This window comes from Magnolia sinica, chromosome 4 (assembly GCF_029962835.1).
Source record: "Magnolia sinica isolate HGM2019 chromosome 4, MsV1, whole genome shotgun sequence".
Classification (NCBI taxonomy): domain Eukaryota; kingdom Viridiplantae; phylum Streptophyta; class Magnoliopsida; order Magnoliales; family Magnoliaceae; genus Magnolia; species Magnolia sinica.
This window is the reverse complement of record NC_080576.1, coordinates 103,796,914-103,821,003: the sequence shown is the minus strand read 5'-3', so window position 1 is coordinate 103,821,003 and position 24,090 is coordinate 103,796,914. Positions and strand designations below refer to the sequence as shown.

The 24,090-nt window shown below is 40.8% G+C and overlaps 1 protein-coding gene across 2 annotated transcripts in view; it reads left to right on the top strand.

Annotated features, from left to right (window-relative positions):
- Nucleotides 1-24,090, top strand: part of LOC131243591 (peroxisomal membrane protein PEX14-like) — an 83,227-nt gene that overhangs the window by 36,970 nt on the left and 22,167 nt on the right. For both annotated transcript variants that reach the window (XM_058243055.1, XM_058243056.1), the window contains exons 2-3: nt 727-966; nt 2,481-2,637. In XM_058243055.1, the coding sequence (XP_058099038.1) occupies nt 742-966; nt 2,481-2,637 (382 nt within the window). In that variant the 5' untranslated portion in view covers nt 727-741. The remainder of the gene's footprint in view (nt 1-726; nt 967-2,480; nt 2,638-24,090) is intronic.

Sequence of the window (24,090 nt, the reverse complement as noted above, 5' to 3'; positions counted from 1 at the left end):
AATGTAGTGGGCTAGGCTCCAAGAAGGATCCCATATCTTCTCATCCTCCAACAATGGCAATTTTATTGTTGAAGGCAATTATGGCAATGCCGCCAACTTGGTGCTTCTAGCTAAGTGAAGCCCCTGAAGGCTTTCTTTAATCATATATGAAATTCAGAAGTTAGCTTCTATATTGAAGGCATGTTTCCCATTTTGTAATGCAGACAGATGATATTGTCAGTACTTGCTAAAGAGGAGTGACAAGAGGGTCAAAGATTGTCTGCTCTGCTTTGCCTTCTTCTTGTCTTTTAATTTTGTAGTCCTTTCTTTTGTTTTTATCACAGTCACGTCTATTGATTAAAATAAACACAAACTCATAGGAAAAATATCCAGGTTGATAGGCTTCTTATCTTAAAATTCTTTGTTCTGCTTGAGCTGTAAAAACAATGGATGTGTCTGGTCCTGCCAACATGCTTTTTTCCTTCTGTATTTTAAACTGGTTGCATTGGTTAAAGATGCAGGACATGCATCACATAGATGTTAATCTTCAATGATTAGTTTAGAAATTTAGGTCTGTCAATGGCCAGGCCCGGGACAAGCAAACTAAAAAAATTTATAGCTTGAGGCTGACTAGTTCAAGATATGGCCCAAACCAAGGCTTAGCCCATTGACAGCCCTATATAGAATACATACTTCTAGTTATGGAGACTTTCTATAGATTGGTAAACACTTTTATCTTTAATTCAGGGTTGTGTAAAATCGATGGATGGGCTTGGGCAGGAGGTCAAGACAGACACTACAAGGGAAACTTCTACAAAATCAGTATTTGTGAACTCAGAACCGATGAGGGAGGAGCAAGTGCAGAAAGCCATCAAGTTCTTATCTCATTCGAAAACCAGGGGTTCTCTAGTTATCTACTGGCGTTCTTTCCTTGAAAAACATGGATTAACGAAAGAAGAGATATATGAAGCCTTTCGTCGTGTAACTGTAAGCAAGTCATTCTTTTTTTGACACTTTGTTTCTATACATATCCTTTGTGTTTGGCATTGTGCATGGAAGAGGCCCTGAAAATCAGCTGCCATTAGATGTTCCTAACCACCCATTTGTATCCTTTTTAAACATGAAAAATTGGTTGCAAATTGTCCATTTTCATCGGATGGAGAAATACCGGGGATGGACCATCCCATGATGATGACCACCAAATCAGTGACTTAGATTACCAAAGGTGTGTCCCTCCTATGCATTGAGTTGAACCTAAAAACACTGTTTCTTTTGATTGATAATACTGTAATACCTCAAAATTCTTGTTGAGAATGCATTTACCAAGTTTGTATGCTTGGCTCTCTGATCAGTTCCTATGCTTGGAAATTTTGAGTTTCTTCTTCTCAAAACACACCTTGCTGCTTGAGTATTGACCACACCTGATATTTTGCAATATCTCACAATGACACAAAATATCACATGATATTGGTGGTTTATCTTGTGATACAGGGGAATCTTTATATTCCCCTTGTATCTTGTATTGGGCCTATGCAAGGCTGATACATGGAACACTGCATAGACCTGAATGTTGTACATAATGTTGGTGAATTTCTGTAAGACAAGAACTATTATCCTCTGGCAGAGTGTGATGGATGATATGCAAACACATGGAAAATACTTGGAAATTACACACATGTCATTCAGGTAATTCAAATTATGGGTTCCAGTTTAGATGTATTGTGAACCAAAGATTACATTTATGTGTGATTATCAACTTGGAGGATCAGATGGTGAAAAATTAAAAGTATCCAATTATCCTATTTCAACAAACAAATGTCCACAAACTAGAAGTTAGGATCGTTCAACAGATCTGATTTTGGGACTATGACTTAGCAAGAGTGGGTTTTACAATTTAGTTGGGTTAATTTGAGTTAATGTATGACAACTGTACAATGAGTACCTCTATATTGTGTAATACTCTGCCGATATCAAAAGAGTTTATTCTTGTGTAAGATTATCAACTGTAGATGAAAAGGAAGGATACATGTTTTTCATTTGCTAGGTCTTATGCTACACTTCTGCTGAAGACTGTTAATTCCTTCTAGTTCTCGTAGTCACATTTTCACTTTATTTTTATTTCTTTATTTTTTTAATTCTCTCCAAGCCAGTGAAAAGCACCTTAGATTTGGAAGTGTGCTTTACAGATTCACGGACAGAAAATGTCCTCGCATTTTTGTTGTGTAAAAAGTACACTTTGAATTTCATCTTTAATGATGATGACTTTTTCGTGTAAGATCATAAATTTGCTGACCCAATAAGGCTTAGGTGATGATGATATATGACCATCAACTGTAGTTAAAAAAAAAAAGGAGGATCCCCATTTTCAGATTCAGGTTTGATGTCACACGTTTGTTGAAGACCATGAATGCTTTTGAGTTCACTCAATCTTACCTTTCCTCATTATGCATTATCAAGCTTCTTATGCTTGGTACTTTTTTTTTTCTTCTTCTTTTTTGCAGGGGAGTAAAATAAATATTGGATTGAGAAATGTACATCTCTCTATCCTAAAAGTGCAGAGCTGGTGGAAGAGACTGGTGAAGTCTGATGAAAACCCTGCTCTGTACATCAAGGTCGACTGGAACAAGTGTGGTGGAGATAAAGCAGAGTCTATCAAGTGTATGTATATCTAAGTACTTGACGTAAATTAGTTTGTTATATTGGACATGTTGGGATTCTTATTGACTCGTTGAGAAGTGCACATTATGGAATCTTTAACGTTGATAGAGGAACAAAGGTTATAAAAGAGTGGATAGGATGTGATCATTCCACAGGCTATTGCATCTGGAAGAAAGCTGAACATGTGGCTGACAATGAGATAGACCTCTTCATGGAATGCACAAAACTGTATTAGTGTAAATTTAAACCTGTTTTGACTCATTGCAAATGTTTGGCATGAAATAGTCCAATGGGTCCACAAACTCCACAATAGGTAAGAGAGTTAGCGTGTAGGAAAATAGAGAAAAACTTAAAGCTTCAGAGTCTTGTGAGGACATCTAGAAAAAGTCATTGCACATGGATGATGCAAGACATGAGATTTAAATGTGATATGCAAGATTTCAAGCTTAGATCATACCAATTCAGAAACAATTGCACAAATTCCACATCCCACATGAAAATCCAAACATTCAATTAAAGGGGAATCTATGCGGGTCCAGGCCTACACAGGCTAGGACTGGACCAATAAAAACTATAAGTCAAACGATCTCAAAGGGACATAGAAATCAACCACTCATGCATAGCAAATTGTCTCTAATCCAAGGGATTCCCTAATTTCAATTCAAGGAATCCTAGGGTGAAAAAAAAGGCAAATAAATTAGGGCTAATGCAAACTAAGGCTAGGGTTTAGGAAATAGGAATGAAAAGAGGAAAACCCGGAGAAAGCTCCTACTCGCAGATGGTGAACTAGGGCTGACGCACGTGCGTGGGTGGGCTGGCCGCACGTGTGATGGAAGCCTGCCTCTCCAAAGTGACACCTAGGCCTTGGTCGGCTAGGGGAGACTTACAATCCCTCCAAGTTTGATAACGATCCGACATAAGGTCGAGGCGTAGTACTCTGCCGAAGTTTCAACCCTCCTATAGGTCCAGATTGGGAGAGGGTAGGGGCGGATGGGGATAGATGTGGCTTCACACCACGTAGTTAGCCCTTCGAAAAGGGAGGGCTTCGCACCCACTTTTAAATTCTTCCACAACTCACTAAGAGAGCAGAAAAATAAAGCAGGAATTTTTATTAAGCTTCAATCAATGAAAAGAACTACCAAGGGTGCCTATTTATAGGGAAAAACCTATACCCCAAAAACTCGCACCATGTGCATAACTTGTTACTTGGCGATGAAGTAAACTAAAATAAAAACCAAACAAAGAAATCTAAAGCATTCACGATATTCTAAATAATAACAATAAGCAAAACCTAAAATATGAAATCAATCTAACAAGTGGGCCACGATCATGAGATCTCATGATGGGCTTTTTTTGACTATCTGGCCCACTTTTTTGAACCAAAACTTGTCTTCTAGGTAGGAGGCCCTCCCTGGATATTGTCATCGAGCTAGATTGATGGTGGGATCCTCCTTCTGCGTACGTACGTGTTGCGCAGCACGCCAACAACGCAGTGAACTGAGATCCAATCTCAAGTCTCACCCACAAACGATAAACAAGAAGAAATATAATCTAGAAAAAACTCAAAGCATTCCAAACAAACCACAAGACAAGATATACGTGGAAAAACCCCAACAAGGGTAAAAAACCACGGATGCAAACTTCCACTATGAAGAAAAACGAAGATTACAAGGCAATATACTAACCTCTCCTTTGGAAGTACATAGAAAACCCTTTGCCCACACCTTAGAATTATTTCTCATACCCTAGAAAAGCCCTAGGGACACCTATTTATAGTTTAGGCAACTTCCCTTTCTCATCCCTGCGAAAACCGAATCAAATTTCCGCAGTTCGCATCAAATCTGGAAATGAATTTGCGTAACCTCGATTAGTCGTGTAGACTGCACGACCGGTCGAGCGGACCCCTCAACCGGTCGAGCATGGCCCACGACCGGTCGAGCACCTCGGAACCCAATATTTGATGCTTGCTGGACTTTGAGTCAAGCCAGTCCAAACTGCTCACGACTGGTCGAGTGGGTTGCTCAACCCTCAGATGTGGCTCCACATCTCAACAATCTCTCACTTAGAGACACATCGCCATAAACCTTCGTCTTTTACATCCGGAGTGCATCGTCTCCCCGTCTTCAAGCCTGAAGACCAATCAAAGCTGAACAAAGCTTCAGCTTCTCCCGTGTGACCACCTTGGTCAGCATATCCGCAGGATTCTCACTTGTATGAATCTTCTCCAGAGCAATCGATCCATCTTCCAGTAACGAACGTATGAAGTGAGATCTGATGGCAATATGCTTGGTCCTTGAATGAAAGGCTGAATTCTTAGCTAAGTGTATTGCACTCTGACTGTCACTGTATAGCTTGCAATCTGCTTGCTTCTTACCCAATTCTTCTATGAAACCTTGCATCCACACCATCTCCTTGCATGCTTCTATAGTTGCAACATATTCTACTTCTGTCGTACTAATAGATACTATCTTCTGTAACTGAGAGACCCAACTGACTGCAGCACTACCCAGAGAAAAAACATAACCTGTAGTGCTTCTTCTGCTGTCGATATCTCCTGCCAAAACTGAATCCACGTAGCCTTGTAACTTGATCTCCGATCCACCATAACACAGCCCTACATCCTTAGTACATACCAGGTATCTAAGGATCCACTTCACAGCTTCCCAGTGTTCCTTTCCGGGGTTGTTCATGAACCTGCTAACAACTCCCACTGCTTGAGCAATGTCTGGTCTCATGCTCACCATAGCATACCTGAGACTCCCTATAGCTGACGCGTATGGGACTTTAGTCATGTAGTCTCGTTCCTCCTGCGTCTTTGCACCTTGCTCCTTAGATAGCTTGAAGTGGTTGGCTAATGGAGTGCTAATCGGCTTAGCACCTCCCATATCGAATAGATCAAGTACCTTGGCTATATATTCTGCCTGTGACAAAACCAGTTTCTTGTTTTCCCTGTCACACTTTATCCTCATGCCTAGGATTTGTTTTGCTGCTCCTAAATTCTTCATGATAAATTCTCTAGATAGTTGTCTTTTGAGATCTGAGATGTCCTTCATGCTTGAACCGGCCACAAGCATATCATCAACGTACAGAAGAAGGATGATGTACGACGTATCAAACTTCTTCAAATAACAACATTGGTCTGCATGACATCTCTTAAAACCGTTTCCCGATATGAAACTGTCAAACTTCTTGTACCACTGCCTCAGGGCCTGCTTCAGGCCATATAGACTATTTTTCAGTCTACACACCTTGTTCTCCTTTCCTGGTGCCACGTATCCTGTCGTCTGATGCATATATATCTCTTGTTCAAGGTCCCCATGAAGAAAGGCTGTCTTAACATCTAACTGCTCTAGATGTAAGTCCTATGTAGCCACTATACTCAAGACCATACGAATCGTAGACATTTTCACCACAGGTGAAAATATTTCACTAAAATCGATACCTGCCTTTTGTTGAAACCCTTTCACAACCAATCTGGCCTTGTACCGTTTCGAACTAGAGCTGGACACGAGCAGAGTATGCTTAGTTACTTGCTCGACTCGACTCGGAATTACTCGACTCGACTCGACTCATCATGAGTTAGAGCCGAGTACGGTCGGTTTTTTAAGATTCGTTTTGATTTCGAGTAGAGTATGAGTAGGGCGGTACTCAACTCGTGTACCCGTATATATAACCCGCCCGAAAAAATAAACCCTACCCTCTCCATTCGTTTTCAACTTTCAAGCAGCCCGCCGAAACCCTATTCTTGCCCGTTCGAAAAAATCTCTCTCTCTCTCTCTCTCTCTCCTTCCTCACCCAGCGGCGAGCGCCCATCCCTCTTCTTCCCTCTCTCTCTCTCTGTCCCCTGTCCCCTGTCCGGCGGTGCTAGACCCTGCCGCTCGTCCCTGCGGCCTGCCCGGTGCCCTTGTTCGGTGCCGCAGCTCGTCCCTACTAGTCGTCCGGTGCCGTAACTTGTCCCTGCCACTCGTCCGTCATCCTTGCCCTACACGCACAGTGCCGGTCGTTCCTGCCCAGCTCGCCTAGTAATCTGTGGTGTTGATTTTTATTTTTTATTTTTATAAATTGTTAATATATGTCAGAAATTGATTTATTTTTTTTTAGAATATTGTGTGGTGTTGATTTTTTATTATTATTATTATTTTGTATAAATTGTTAATATATGTCAGAAATTGATATCAATATCATATATTAATATTGCTAATATATGTCAGAAATTGTTAATATATGTTAATATGTTAATATATGTCAGAAATTGTTAATATGTTAATATAGCTAATATATGTTAAAATTGTTAATATATGTTAATATAGAAATATGTTAATATGTTAATATAGCTAATAATATATGTTAAAATTGTTAATATATGTTAATATAGCTATTAGCTAATATATGTTAAAATTGTTTAATATAGCTAACATATGTTAACATTGTTAATATATGTTAATATATGTTAATATAGAAATTGTTAATATGTTAATATGTTAATATAGGCTATAGCTAATAATATATGTTACTTTGTTAGTATTGAATGCTACCACTTTAAGATGCCTTTAGTTTTCATTTTTATATTTTGTTATTAGTTAGCTAAATGATGAATGTCAATTTCAGCATGCTCCTTTGTTTGCATAGATATGAATTATTTGTATTGTTCTAGTTGTAGTATAAGATAATCAGTTGCCCATTTGAGGATTTATATATTGCCAGACATAGATTCAGTGTGTTCTTGGATGCATAGAAATTTTCAAATTGTTCCTTTTTGGACAGTTCAGGGTTAGATAGATTGTAATGTCTTCATTTATTCTAATTTAAATGCATATGCCTGTCCTAGCTTCGTCTCTCCTTTTTCTCTCTGGATATATTTTATGTATTTATTTCCGTCGTCAAATATCCACATTTTGTGTTGATGATTGACATGAGGATCAAATACAAGATTAATATATTCTAGAGAGATAAGGGGAGATACTGCCGGAACTTCGGTGTAGCATTTAAATTGAAAAATGAAGGCATTACAATCTATCCAACCTTGAATGGGTGACTGATTTAGATAGTTAAGTAAGTATGCCCATCTAGCGGTCTAGCCATCTAGGTATAGGTGTATAATCGTATAACATATCGAGAACTTTATTTTATAGATGACTAGTCAAGACGAAAGCCCAAATACCCCTGGAATGGGTGCATCAGCCACATCTCCTCTAATCGTAGAGGGAGACACAGATACGTCAGCTGCATGCAAAGGGAAGAAGAAAAGATCAGCAGTGTGGGATGATTTCGAAGATGTGACAGTTAACGGTGTACGGAAGATAAAGTGTAATCACTGCAAATGGTTATTCAACAAGATTCCAGGAGGATTTACGACACATCTAAATAGACATTTGAAGACGTGTCCTAAGAGACCAAGACTCCCTCCTCCCGACCAACAGTTACTGCCATTTACGAAGTCAGAAGGGGACGACTCCCAAGGCGTGGTGTCCACTCATAAGTTTGACAAAGAGAAGTTAAATGAGTGGTATGCTAGATTAGTGATTCTGGAAGAAAAACCTTTCAGAATGATAGAAAGTAAAGGATTTAAGGCTTTCTGTCAATTCCTTAACCCTCGTGCCGAGAATGTCTCTCACGTCACAATGCAGAGAGAGTGCATGAAGATGTACACAAAGGAGAAGATGAAACTGAAAGAAGTTTTGGCTTCAGTGTCCAGAATAGCTTTGACTTCTGATTTATGGACGACGTCTAATCAAAGAAAAGGATACCTTTCATTAACCGCTCACTATGTCGATAAGGATTGGAAACTATGCAAGAGAATTTTGGACTTCCGCAACCTTCCTCTTTCACATACTGGTTTACTTATTTCAGATTGCATCTACAGTTGTCTAGAAGGCTGGGGCATTGAAAAGAAAATTTTAGCAATAACTTTAGACAATGCTTCAGCAAATGACAGTGTCATTTCATGCTTACGTAACAAGTTCAGGGTTACAGAAAATTTATTTTTTAAAGAAAAAATATTCCAGGTCGGATGTTGTGCCCATATTGTAAATTTGATTATACAAGAAGGGTTGAAAGAAATTGACAACACTATAGAGAACATAAAAGAGCATGAAATATATAGGGGGTCGCCATCGAGACTGAGTGTATGAAATGACATAATCCAACGTTTGAATGTGCCATCTAACAAAACGTTAAAGTTGGATATCTATACACGTTGGAACTCGACCTATGAAATGTTAAAAACGACAATTGAATTACAGCTTGCATTTCCTAAATACGCGACGCGTGACAAAACGTATTCTTGGTTGTCGAGCACAGATGATTGGGCCAAAGCAACACAAGTTCACACATTTCTCAAAATTTTCTACGATTGCACGAAGAGTTTTTCTAGGAATCAGTATCCAATCGCGAATTTGTTTCTTCCATCTCTTTGGAAGATTAAGGATGCTCTACAGAAAAATGCTAGTGTGGGTCCAGATTTCATACGCCAGATGACAGTTGGTATAAAGACGAAGTTCGATAAATACTGAGACGAATGTCATCTGTTGATGTCCTTGGTAGTTGTTCTTGATCTTCGTTGTAATATGGGGTTAGTTAGCTTTATTTTCATGAAGCTTTATTCTACTGAAAGAGTGGCAGCAAAGACGTCTAAGATTCGTCAAGCCCTTGAAGATTTGTACAAATCGTATGTTAATACTTTACCTGCAGTGGGTGTTGAAGAAAGTAGAGATGCGGATATTTCTATACCTGGTAATCCAGATGTGCTAAATGAATACATATCATACTTGGCACAAGTACAAATGAGAGTTGATACTAAGGAATCAGAGCTAGAAATGTACCTCAAGGAGCTAATCGTAGTGCGATCCGAATTTGACGTGTTGGAATGGTGGAAGATGAGGGTTAGTGAATCAAAATACCCTACATTATCTGTGATGGCACAGGACATATTATCAATACCAATTTCAACGGTGGCATCAGAATCCGCATTCAACACAGGGAGCAAGGTTGTGAGCAAGTATCGAAGCTCACTTTCGCTAAATACAGTTGAAGCGTTGATTTGTACACAAGATTGGTTGCGCCTGATATAGGGAGGAGATATGAATGATGATGATGATGATGAGGAGGAGATTAAGATTCGTGACGAGTCTCTACCTGTAGATCAGTAATTATTTTCAGTTTTTCAATTCTTTTTGGTTGAAAGGTGAATGATCTGTAATATTATTTCACTGCAACTGCAAACATGAAAGTGTTGGTCCTTTTGAAATGTGGTTTGGAAGACTTTGAATCTTTAATATTTATTTACATATGCCTGTTCATTTGCTTTTATTTTTGAATTTTGACACATTTATATTGCTTTCTTTTGTTCCCATATCAAGTTCAAATTATTTATCAATATTTTGATTTTTTTTATTAAAAAATGAGTGTAGATATGTCGTCATCTGACCCATCGACAAACATTTGAGACTACGATTCCCTAGTTGAATCACCACCAAGGTCTAGAAAAACAAAGATTAAGTGTGGTTTGTGTGGCACAAAGTTTGTGAACATGATTAATCGCTTTCACTTACACTTGTCATGTCGAGGTGTTGATGCAAAACCATGCCCCAATGCCCCTAAGGATGTCCAAATTCTTTTTCGAGCCCTCTTAGATTCGAATAGAAAACATTCCACTCCATCCAAACCTTTTGCTTCTGGATCTAGTACACGAATGACATCCACAAAAGATGCAGAGGAGGAAGCCAGATTAAAAGCTTTAGAGGAAGAACAATTCTAACTCGCCTTATAACACAGTATGGAAGATGTTTCTAGACTTCAGCGATATTCGAGTCAAAAACAACACGATGTTTAAGCAAAGTCGAGTATGACAAACAAGAAGAAGAAAAAGAGTAACAAATTCAAAATTTTGACCCGTCTCAGTGAATTTTATAAGGCATTGGGTACTACATACAATTCTTCACATAAAGAAAGTTTGAAAAATCTAGTTCAAAATATAAAAGAGCACAAAGGAAATATCTCTTCGCCTTATGACTCAGAGGAAGTGAACCAATATGTATATGAAAAAATAGATAGTAGTTCTGATGGATCAGATGACAATATAGGAAGGTACTCCTCTTATGGAGGTTATTAGTTATAAATTGTCATTTTGAACAATATAATGTAAATATGTTAATGTAATTATCAAAGTTTTTTAGTCATAAATTATGTGCATTTTATATATTTTATTGCTACATTCAACTTCAAATTTCAATTGACAATCGAATTGAAATTCAAATGAATCTCAATTTATAACTCGAACTTGGTTCAAAGCTCGATTTCGTTGCTCGAAAACCTTACTCGAATTGGGCTCAAATTCAGACTCGGACTCGAACTCGCCTCGAAAACTCGAACTCGACTCGACTCGATTTCTGCTCGTACTCGGCTTGTACTCGGGCGAGTAGAGCACAAGTAGGGAATCCATGCTTGATGGCCGAGCAGAGCCGAGTACGAGTAGGACTCGAGCATTAAGAGCCGAGTACGAGTAGGGCGAAACTCGGCTCGGCTCAGCTCGACTCGTGTACAGCTCTATTTCAAACCAGCGTGCTCCTCCTTCAGTCTGTAAACCCACTTGTTATGAAGAGCTTTCTTACCCTTGGGTAGAGTAACTAGCTCCCATGTAACAATAGACTCAAGAGAGTCTATCTCATCATCCATAGCCTGCTCCCACTTAACCCGTGTATCCGACTGTAATGCCTCTTCAAAATACTTTGGTTCACCATTATCTGTCAGCAGTAGATAATGTAAGGAGGGTGAGTATCGGACCGTGGGTCTCCTCTCCTAAGTAGACCTCCTCACAACCGGTGTATGCGGCTCTGCCTCATAATGCTCCTATGCATGATCATCCTGAGGTATTGTAGCACCCATGTCCGGTAACTCTTCCAACTCTACGAATTCCTTTTTCTCGGCCTTATTTTCTTACACACTGTCCTTATGCATCACTTTTTCATTGAAGACTACATCCTTGCTTCTGATGATTTTCCTGTTTTCTGCATTCCAAAACCTGTAGCCAAAATCATGCTGTCTGTAGCCTATAAACGTGCACCTCCTGGACTTCGCATCCAGCTTGTTTCTGTGCTCTGCATCAATGTGAACATATGAAGTACAACCGAAAACTCTGATATGTGCAAGGTTCACTTCTTTCCCAGTCCACATTTCTTCTGGTAGGCCACCATCCAATGGTGCTGAGGGACTTCTATTGATGAGATATGCGGCAATATTCACAACATCTGCCCAAAAGGTCCTGGGCAACCCTGCATGTAACCTCATGCTCCTGGCGCGCTTAAGGATGGTCTTGTTAATGCGCTCAGCCACACCATTCTGCTGCGGTGTCCCTGGAATCGTTTTCTGATGTTTGATTCCATTTGCTGCACAATACTTCTCAAATTTCTTATCACAGTACTCTCCCCCATTATCAGATTTGAGACATTTTACTGTTTTACTTGTCTCGTTTTCTACCATAACTTTTCACTTCTTAAATACATCAAATACATCAGATTTATGTTTTAAGAAATAGACCCACAGTTTTCTACTAGCATCATCAATAAAGGAAACAAAATAACGTGAGCCACCAAGAGATAATACCTGTACCGGTCCCAACACATCAGTGTGTATAAGCTCCAACAGATGCGTCTTTGGAGCGCGTCCCGTCTTCTTAAAGCTTACCCTCTTCTGCTTGCCATACACGCAGTCCTCGTAGAATTCCAAGTCAATAGACTTCAGCCCTGATAGCTTCCCTTTTGACAATAGCACTTTCATCCCTTTCCCACTCATATGTCCCAACCTCTGATGCCATAACTGCCCATTCACTCTAGTTGATGCGACTGCGAGTGAACTATACGATCCTGAAGTCACGTACAAAGTACATTCCTTCTTGCCTTGAGATATCACCAAGGCACCTTTTGTGATCTTTCAGGAATCACTGGTGAATGTTGTCACATAATCGGTATCGTCCAACTGCTCCACTGAGATCAAGTTACGTTTCAAACTCGGTACATGTCTGACATCCTTCAATTTCAAAGCCGTTCCGTCTTTCTGATTTACATGAACATACCCCTTTCCAACAATACTGCACAGCTCATCATCACTCAGGTAGACTCTCCCGAAGTCATCTGATACATAATTACGCAGAACTTCCTTACATGAAGTGGTATTAAACGAAGCACCCGAGTCTATAAACCAAGACTCATTCCTCGCATCAAGAGACAAGATCAATGCCTCTATGTCACTCTCCTCAGATAGATTCACTGAATCCTTCCCGCCTTGAGAGCTTCCTTCTTGTTTCTTGAGCGCCCTGCAATCATGTTTCATGTGCCCCTTCTTGCCGCAATGCCAACACCCGTCTTTGTCTTTCGGTCCCTTGGACTTCTTCCTCAACTTTAAACGCCCGTGTTTATTGCCTCCTTTGTTCAGCAATCTTCCTCTTCCTTCAACGTTTAGAGCATTCCTTGAATCGCCTGAAACTCCTGATGTCTTTCTTCTAGATTCTTCGCTGAGAATTAGACTGGCCACATCATCAAATTTCAGCTTTGTTGACCCTGAGGAATTGCTCACAGCAATCACCAAACCATCCCAACTGTCTGGCAAACTGGACAAGATCAATAACACCCTGACCTCATCCTCAAAAATAATGCCAACAGATTCCAACTGGCTCGTGACTATATTGAACTCGTTTAGATGTTCAGTCACGCTCCCACCATCTGACATCTTCATGTTGAATAGTTGTTTCATAAGATGAACCTTGTTGGATGTTGAGGGTTTTTCATACATGGTGGCTAGGGCTTCCATTAATTCTTTTGTGGTTTTCATCTTGGATATATTGAAGGCGACGCTCTTAGACAAAGAGAGTCAGATCGTTCCTAAAGCCTTCCGATCCAATAAAAACCATTCATCATCTGTCATCTTCTTTGGTTTCTTCTCTTTTCCTCCTAGAGGAATATGGAGGTCCTTCTGATACAGATAATCCTCCATCTGCATCTTCCAGAAGGCAAAGTTTGAACCATCAAACTTCTCAATTCTAGTCTTCCCTTCTTCTGTCATCACTCCTTAATAGAACTAAACCAATAGCTTTGATACCAGTTGTTGTGCAGTACGCCAACAACGCAGTGAACCGAGATCCAATCTCAAGTCTCACCCACAAATGATAAACAAGAAGAAATATAAACTAGAAAAAAATTAAAGCATTCCAAACAAACCACAAGACAAGAAATACGTAGATAAACCCCAACAAAGGTAAAAAACCACGGATACAAACTTCCACTATGAAGAAAAATGAAGATTACAAGGAAATATACTAACCTCTCCTTTGGAAGTACATAGAAAACCCTTTGCCCAAACCTTAGAATTATTTCCCATACCCTAGAAAAGCCATAGGGACACCTATTTATAGTTTAGGCAACTTCCCTTTCGCACCCTTGCGAAAACTGACTCAAATTTCCACAGTCCGCATCAAATCCGGAAACGAATCTGCGTAACCTCGACTGGTCGTGCAGACTGCACAACAGGTCGAGCGGACCCCTCGACCGGTCCAGCATGGGCCACGACCGGTCAAGCACCTTGGAACCCAAAATTTGATGTTTGCTGGACTTTGAGTCGATCCAGTCCACGACTGCTCACGACTGTCGAGTGGGGTACTCGACCGGTCGAGCATGGGCCACGACCGGTCGAGCAGCCCCCAGATGTGGCTCCACATCTCAATAGTACGTGCGTAGGGGTGGTGGTGTGCGTGCATGTGTAGGCAGCGTGCGGGCGTGCGTGTGCACAATGTTCTCATCAATGGAACTATTGAGATGCCGATGAAAGCCAGCTTTGGGGTAGCGTAACTCATAGAGTTTCTGAGTGTGGGGCTGATTCTCAAGCTAAAAGTTTGAATCTGTAAGAAAATAGAGACAAACTCAAAAGCTTTAGAGCCTTGTGGGGACCTCTAGCAAAGGTCGTTGTACATTGGATTATCAAGATGCCACTATTGAGAAGCCAACCTTCCTAAATAAGAGCCAACTTTTTGGGTAGAGGAAGAATGGAGTTTCTGAGCATTGAGCCATTCTTAAGCTATCAGTGACATGGACATTTTTGGTGTTACGCTCAAATCTATTTGAGGAAATTGACTGGACTTAGACGTCTACTTTTTGAGTGGTAATGTTAATTTATTAGCCCCAGATAAAAGAAGCACAAGCTGCTGAAAGGAGGGGAACGGGATGGTGAGAGTAATGATGGGGACATCACATGCACACGCACGCCCCCCCTACGCATGTACACAAGGAGGGCCCCACCATTGATCTGGATCGATGACAACGTCCAGGGAAGGCCTCCTTGTAAGCCCCGTATCCTAATTAACCCTCTGTATGTTTCGTTTTCGATATCGGCATGTTTCTGACGGACCGAATTTATGAGTTTTAATCGTTACCCTATTTTTCTTTCACAATAACCCGAGACTTGTACCTTAACGACCGCTCGGGCGCTACGATTCCAACACTGCGCAACACGCCCCATTTCGACCCTCAAATTAGAAGTTACAATGTTGGCACAATCCGAGATGGGCTGCACAATGCACGCGGGCTTTGCTTGCACAAATCCCAATGTTGTCTAATTAACACATCAACCCATCAATCAATCAAGCAACCCATCAACCCATCAATCAATCAAGCAACCATCAATCCGTCACTCTCTCTCTCTCCTTCCCTAAAGTTAAAGCCTACACCCCTACCCTACTAAAGCCATCATTACTCTCAACTTTTCTTTCCATTTTTACCCCTCTATCTTCCCATTATTCCCTCCCTATCCTAAAATCGCTACCACAAAAACTCCCTAACTGTTCACTCCCCAAGTGCAGGGTTGTGAAGTAGTAATAAACTCGGTGAGACCAAGGTCAAATCCCAAGGGACTGATACTTGTACGTTACCTGAAACTAGGTAGAAATAGAACTAGCCTAAGATGAAATCTAAATCGAATGGAATTTAGGGAATAATTGTGAAATAATTATGTAAAACTTAAGAGAAATCAGAGATAAGAAACTAGGGATTCAGAGGATCCACTTGTAGAGATCAGGGAGATCTTATGCCTGCTTCAAGAATCATGGAAATTAAACTGAACTTCCTCTGATATAATTTTAAAGAGATGAAAGGTATATGAATTAGAATGGATTCCATCACCAGACCATGCCCATGAGACAGAGTAAACAACAGAATTAAACTAATTACTAACCAATCAACATGCTATGAAGGTTAGGAAGGGTACCGTCATCCGACCATGCCCAGGAGACGATGGTGAACAACAGGGCTTCCTGACGTCATAAACATAAAAAAGGATAGGAATATGCTCAAAGCTATCGCAGACCCATTGTAATTTCAGTCACAACAGACCATTAAAAACTAAAAACATTCCCATTAATAAACTAAAATCCACATCAGTTCAGTATAAACAAAAAGCACAAGCGAAAGATTCCCCCATCAGACTACAAGCTTCACCTCTTAGCCCTAGCTAAGAGGTTTAGCCTGATCTAAACATGATTAGGCTAAATCTCTATTAAACAAAAAGAAGAAAGAAAAGGAAAAGAAAAGGAAAAGGAAACAAATCTTCTACTCTCTCTCTTCCACGTCCAAAAAGCTTGGCTGCCCTCCAGATTCAATGCCCTCCTCCACGTTTTGGAACTCTTTTTATAGCTGCTGGAGTGGCTGGAATGGTGGAAATCGGATTTGGAAAGCTATCGCATGCGCAACGAAAGCCTTTCCGCAGCCAAGTTCGGGGCTTCAAGAATCGCCATTTTCCTCGCTCAAATTCCAAAGAAACACCGTCCCTTAGGACTTTCTTGGGTCCTCTACATGATGGACAGTTCAGATCGTCGAAAATATCGTGATTTGGGCCATGCAACTCCCCGGAAATTCCGGTTTTCATGGACGCACGCTATTCGCACGTCATCGTGCTGACATGTTCGGTGGGCCCCGCAGTGATGCTTTTGATGAAATCCACCCCGCTAATTAGATTCCTCTCAAAATTTTGGTCAGAATGGACTGGTTTTTTGTCGAGTTTTGATGCAGTCCACTACTGTTTTTCTTCCGCCGTTCAGCCTGCGTTCTCTGACAATTCACGTGCGTACACGTGCATGGGACCAAAAGGCGAGCTTGGTGAGGGTTGTAGCTACCCCCTTGATGCAATGGACGATTCAGATCATCGAACCAGATGATGAGTAGAGCCCACTAGCCAAAACCAGATGGACAGCGTCTGTCCGCTGTCCCTACATAAGAAGAAGACGGGTCAACCCGTCTTTGACCGGGCTGACCGTCTAGTGCACGGCCGGTGCGTATACACTATGTACACGCACTGTATATGTAGGGTCCACTGTGATGTTCGTGAGACATCCGCTCCGTCCATTTGATGTGTCACTCCATTTAAGGCGTTGAGAACAAAATTGAAGCATTTTCAAATACCAGGCGGGCCCCAAATCACTGATTTATGGGCTGATCTGTCCGTTGGGTCACTTCTAGAGGGATCCAATGGCTAAAATTTGACGTGTACGGTTAGTTTTTGGTCCTCGAGCCATGTATGAAGTTTCGAGCCGAACAGATGATGGAAACCCAGTGATCTTGCATTTTGGCTGACTTTCAGGCCGCTTGAGCTTCAGTTTCTCAATTTTCGCGGATCCCTGGCGTGTAATTCCGTCGATCTTGGTCCCCTGGAGTCCGTCCCTTGCCTTTGGTGTCATCAGAGCGTTAAATCTATGCTTTATCATCCTTTTTCAGTCTAAGCTCGTAAGTACACTCTGCATCACAAACACGATTAAATCAACCATTAAACAGTATTATGCTTGTAGATCTAGGTAATAACTGGGGTCTAATATGCAATATTTGACCCTCAACACTAACTCCCTCTCATTTCTACCATTTTCTAGCAAGTGTGGAGAGGGATTAAGAGAGAGAAAAATATTAGAAAGATTAAGGAGAAATTAAGAGAGAACGAGGGAAACGAAATAAAGATTAGGGAGAGATTAAGAGAAGAAAGAGAGCTTGTTAGAGTATTAGAAAAGATCAAGAGAGTAAGGGTAAGAGAACAGAGAAAAGAGTGATTAGAGGAGATTAGGGGTGAAGAGGAGCGTGGTGGGTCATTCGATCGCCAATCCCAGAGGATCCAACCGTCCATTCTTCGAGGTGAGTGCATGGGAGGGTCAAAACCCTCCCTTTCTTTGTGATTTCTCTATTTTAGTGGGCCCATAAGGGTGGGACCCACTTTGATCATGTACTGAGTAGTGGTGGACCCCATAGTCGAGGGGGGCCACCCGATGGCCGGATCTATTTCCTTTCCCTTCCTTTCCATTTCTTTTCTTATTCTCATGGTGTTGTGGGACCCACAAGTGGGCCACGCTATTGGAGAGCGTTGTCCCGCACGTTATCATAGCATGGACCACCTTATGTGGCCCAATGTGATATTTATTTTCTTTTTAAACCAATTGATTGTGTAAGCACACTTGGATGGTGAAAATACACCAAATGAATGTGATCCAAAGCTCCTTGGCCCTACCATGAGTTTGACATTCAAATGGATTAAGTGGATTTCCTAGGTGGGCCCTACCTCACCCTTAAATCACAAAAGAGGAAGAGGGGTAGTGGCACCATGTCCCAAGACACAACAATGTCCAGAAACATGTCTCTGTCTCTGCCACCATTCACCTTCCAAAGCCACCATGTGGGCTTATCTCGTGGGCCCCATCATGATGTGTGTGTGTGTGTGTATACCATCCATCCAATTTGCCTTCTCATTTTAGGCGTAGAGCTAAAAAATGAAGATAATCCGAATCCCAGGTGGGCCATACTACAAATGCTAAGGGGTTGTGTTACCCACATCATTTCTTACTTCACAGGGGAGGTTTAGAGTGAGTTTTCACTCGTAGGACCCATATTGATGTATTTCTTAGATCCACACCATCCATCCATCCATCTGCTGGCTCATTTTAGCTGTGGAGCGCAAAAATCTAGCCGACCCAACCATCAGGTGGACTACACCACAACCAACGGTGAGAGCGGGAGCACTCCCTCACATCAGCCAGGCGTACGTAGGGTGAGGTCGTTCCAACCATGGACCCCACCTTGGTGTATTTGTTTAATCCATGCTGTCCACCACCTTCCCCATGTCGTTTTAGGTTATGAGTCGAAAAATGAGACAAATCTGAGTTCTTAGTGGACCACACCGACGGAAACAAAGTCCTAGAGAGGAGATAGAGGATATTCTGGACCATCAGATAATATCCACGTCGAACGGCGGGTTTTAGAAGTAGCTGGTTAAGTGGCAGTCACGCCCAGCTTCAGACAGTACGTGGCTCACTGAGAAGGAGCTTCAGAGACTTGATCCTGACATCTTGAAGCGGTTCAAGAGTTTTGTTTCGCTAGTGGCAAAATCTTCGCAGCCGGGGAGAGTTGATAGGGACATCACGCACACACGCACGCCCCTCTACGCACGTGCGCAAGGAGGAGGGCCCCACCATCGATCTGGATTGATGACGATGTCCAGGGAGGGCCTCTTAGTTAGAGGACTGCATTTCGGTTCGTTAGAGTGGACCCGATAGTCATGTGAATCCCACCATGGGTTCTCATGATCGTGGCCCACTATTCTAATTAATCTAGTACTTTGGGTTTTGCTTATTATTGTTATTAGGAATCATGAATGGTTTAGATTACTTTGATTAGTTGTTATTTTTTTTATTACTTCGTCTCTAAGTAATAGGTTGCGCACATGGCGTGAGTTTTGGAGTATAGGATTTTATTATAAATAGTCACCCCTTTTAGTCTTTTTTTCTCAATGAAGATTAATAAAATTGCTGCGTTTTTCTGCTCCTCTAAATTCCTGAGTTGTGGAAATTCAATTGGGTGCGAAACCCTCCCTTCCTTGAAGGGTTGACTACTGTGGTGCGAAGCCACACCTATCTCGATTCGTCCCCACCTTCTTCCATCCATATTTTTCTTCTCCTACAAGCATTCAATCTGCAAATCCATCAATATTTGCAAGCGCTTTTCTCTCTACAGCAGATTTCCAGAATCTAACCCTATAGGAGGGCTGAAACTTCGGCGGAGCACCACACATTAACCGTGCATCGGATCGAGTTGAGATTTGGAGGTTTTGGAGTCCATCCCTAGTCGACCAGGGCCAAGGTGTCTTTTCTCTGAATAGTGGGCCCCACACACGTGCGGCTGGGATCACACGCACGTGCGTCTGGGTCATTGCTGCTGTCCACACGTGCGACACTTGTCTGGTTCATCTCTCTCATATCTTTCACTCCTCTTTCACCCAAAATCCCTAAACCTAACCCTAAATTACTCAAATCCCCAATTTTATGCCCTTTCTTCAACCTCAGGGTTCCCTGAATTGAAATTTTTATATCCCTTGGATTGGGAATTATTTCTGTGCATGTGTGGATGAATTTACCCTCCTTTGATTGTTGTTTGGTCTGTAATTTTGATTGATCCGGCCCTAGCATGTGTAGGCCTAGATCCGCATAAGATTCCCCTTGATTGAGTGTTTGAACTTTTGTGTGGGATGTGGAATTTTGTGTAATTGTTTCTGAACTAGTGTGATCTAGAACCTGAAAATCTTACACATCATACCTGAATTTCATATCCTGCATTGAGTAAGGTGTGCTGTAACAACAATTATGTAATGGTAACAGTGCCAATTGTTACGTGTTACGAGGTCATAATGGCCGTAATGGCTGTTGCAAAGTAAATGAACTATGTCGACCTCGTAATGGCCCTTTACAGGGTTGATACCATTTTTATTTTTATTTTTTCAAAAAAAAGGGGGTAAAAAAGAGACCGTAATGTCGTTACGAGGGCCGTAATGTGAAAGACTACTTAGATGGGTGGGCTTGCAGGATCCGACGGTCTACACGATATTGAGACCTTCGCAAAAGCCAAAGATGGATGGTGAACGTCCAGTCGTCTGCTTAACCACTATTGTAGTAGAGATTTGATCACCCCTATGATTCAACGGATAAGTTAGCCTTGGATTATGATTTATGGCTTAGCTCATATAAGAGATGGCTTGATGGACAAAATTTGATAAAACACTCTTTTTCCCTATTCTCTCTTTGGTATTTGAAAGTACTGATGCCGTCTACGAGGGATCTCTATCCCAATTTAAAGCGAAGGGTTGAGGAGTTTGGATGAGACTAGGAATTATCCCCTCTCATCCAATCTCACCCCATCCCAAGCTCATCTACAATTGAATTCAATTTTGAATTCTTATTTACATTCAAAATTTAGTATTCAACTTGAACATCCTAGAGAAACCGGAAAGAGGGTATAGAAGAGAAACTTGAGTGGGGCACATCCACTAGTGGTTGTCCACAAGTGGACCCCATGGGCCCATGTCCAACATCTCTCACTCGGTGTCGGATTAACTGGAACACCATTGTCTTCTCATAGGTGTTTGAGTACTAAGTGACTACATAATAACACTCAATAACCTAAGCTTTACAATGCCTGTCCTAATCTGCATTACCACACCAGATGATATTGACTCCTAATTTGGAAATCGGATTGCGTACTAAGTTACTCAGTACACATCGTAGTGAGTAAACTTTGTTGGGCCTACTGTGAATGTATGTCATTTATCCACGTCGTCGATCCGTTTTTCCAAATCATTTAAGGGGTTGAGACCAAAATGCAAGCATATACAAAGCTTAAGTGGACCATACCATAGGAAACAATGGGAATAATGATTTCCACCGTTGAAACCTTGCTAGGCCCCACAGTGATGTTTATTTGTCATCCAACCTATTCATAAGATTTAAAAATAAAAAATAAAAAATAAAAAATAAAAACATGGATGAAAGGAAAAAACAAATATAAGCTTGATCCAAAACTTTAGTGGCCCTCAAGAATTTTTCAACAGTAGACATTCAATTCACACTGTTTCCCATGGTGTCGTCCATTTGAGCTTTGGATATACTTCATTTTTTGGCTCAAGTCCTAAAATTATTTGGTAAAATGGGTGGAAGGAGTGGATAAGATATATAAATTAATCTTTATGTAAAAGGTCCCAACACGTGGTTACAATTTACATCGTAAAGTAGGCAATACTAGGCATATGTTTGGTCTACAATATGCGAGTCGTCTCAGATGAGGTACGACTCATCTCATATCCTCACGATTTGGCTTTTATTTAAGTTTTAACATTGATTGCATAGAGGAGTAATGAAGCAATTATGTTATTCAACTTGCCAATCTCATTTTCAAATTTTTAAAACTGAAGTCTGGTACGACTGGCATGTATCCTCATTCTCTATTATTTACAATAGAAGGCGGTTCACACCTCAACATATGAACATTACCTTGATATTACCTCTCTTATATATTCAGGATTGGTCAACCCGTGCGAGTGGGTGACCAGCCTACCAATAAAGTTAGAGATTGTACATGATCTCGATACAAATGCTGATGATCTACACACCTAGTCAATAATAGTGCTCAATATTGATTAAGAAGAATGTATTATTCATAAAATGTATATGATACAATTGTATGACTGATGCTCTCTTCAATACCATCTACCTGATGTGAACCTGAAATAGATCTCTAGCTATAGGCTTTGTCATAGGATCAACCAACATCTCATAGGTGGGAATGTAACCTAGGGTGACCTATCTCTTACTTGATTACGGATGTAATGATACTTGATTGCAACATGCTTGGACTTTTGATGGTGTTTGGGGTCCTTCACCAAGTCAATGACAGAGGTGTTGTCTATTATCAACGATATAGGCTCACGAATGCTCGATACAACTCCCAGACCTTGTAAGAATTTGTGAAACGATATACACTGTTAAACCGCAACACAAGCAATACGCTCGACCTCCATAGGTGAAAGGGTTGTGGATGTCTGTTCCTTGTTCAGCCATGAGATAACTCCCCTCCGAGCAATAAGACATCCTAAAGTAGACTTTCCCTTATTAGTGTCACTACTCAGGTGGCATCTGAATATCCTTTAAGCTCAAGATTTGTGCCTTCATAGCACAGAATCAAGTCATTGGTAGGGTTGCTAATGAGACTGTCGCAGGTTACTCTTGTAACGGTTGGCTATGCCAACTGCATTACCTGCATAAGTAATATCCGGTCAAGTGTAAAGCATAGCATACATTAAGCTACCTACTACGCTCGTGTAAGGTACTTAGGGTATAACCAATTTCTTAGCTTCATCCTGGTGACATGATTTCCTATCTAGCTTAGTAGTTTTCTTCATAAAGGTTTCAACAACTTTTGAATTGTCCATCCTAAACTGCTCTAGGATCTTCTGTATGTAGGTGGCTTGAGATAAGCTTAAGAATCTCCTACGAGGCTAATACGGTCTCTAATGATCTTTACTCCAAGAATAAAGTTGGCTTCACCAAGATATTTTGTCTCGAGGTTCAAGAAAAGCTCATCTTTTGTCATCATCAATAGTTACAGATCATTACCAACTTGTAGGATATCATCTATATATAGAGATGGTATCAAAAAAGATCTTCCAGATCACTTCATATATACAAAATGATCTTCTTGACTCATTCCGAACTCAAAAGTGGTGATGGCTAAGTGGAATCTCACGTGCTAGTCTTGAAGATTACTTCAACCCATATATAGATTTCAACAATTTGCAAATTTAAGTTCTTTTTGTCAATATGTCCCATGGGTTGTTGCATGTATATGTTTTTATCCGAGTTACCATTTAAGCATGTAATCTTTACATCCATTTGCTATAACTCTAAACTTGTGATAATAGACCAAACCATGTGGATTAAGGAGAATTTTGTAATAAGTGGAAAAGTCTCTTCGTAATCAACTCGCCGTGCTTTGTACTTGTCCATTGTACCATCTACCTTTATTTTGATCTTTAGTATCCACTTGTTACCTATCGCTTTGCAATTAGAAGGTAGATCTACAAGTTCTTAAACTTTATTCGTATCCATGGAGGTGGTCTCATCATCCATGACAGTAACCCAATCAGTCGAATTTGGAGACAACAATGTATCCTGATAAGAATCAGGTTCACCATCATCAATCACAATGCAAAAGTATGACTCACCCTTGATATCTAAGTATCTTTGGGGAATCAATTCTCTTTCGCTTCAACATAATTCAAGAGCTTGTTGAGATATTCTCCTACTATCCTGATGAACTATAAGAGCATCTCCATTGTGAGAAGCGAAGCTCCCATTCTCCTAAGATACATCGGGAATTTCAAAAAGTTCTATTACAACTTTCTACTTCTTTCGAGTAGGCTATCTGTCTTCGACAAAGGTCACGTCTCAAGATTCTATCTCAGTCCATATCCACAGCCCATGCAGCGAAGAGTAGCAGAGTATTGGCAGTTGATACATCTGAAACTCCATGAAGTGTCATGGTTTTGTTGGTCTAGTATTTTTGGTATAAAGCAGTGGGCAAATCATCCCTCTTACTTTTTCTAGTCTGCTTCTGT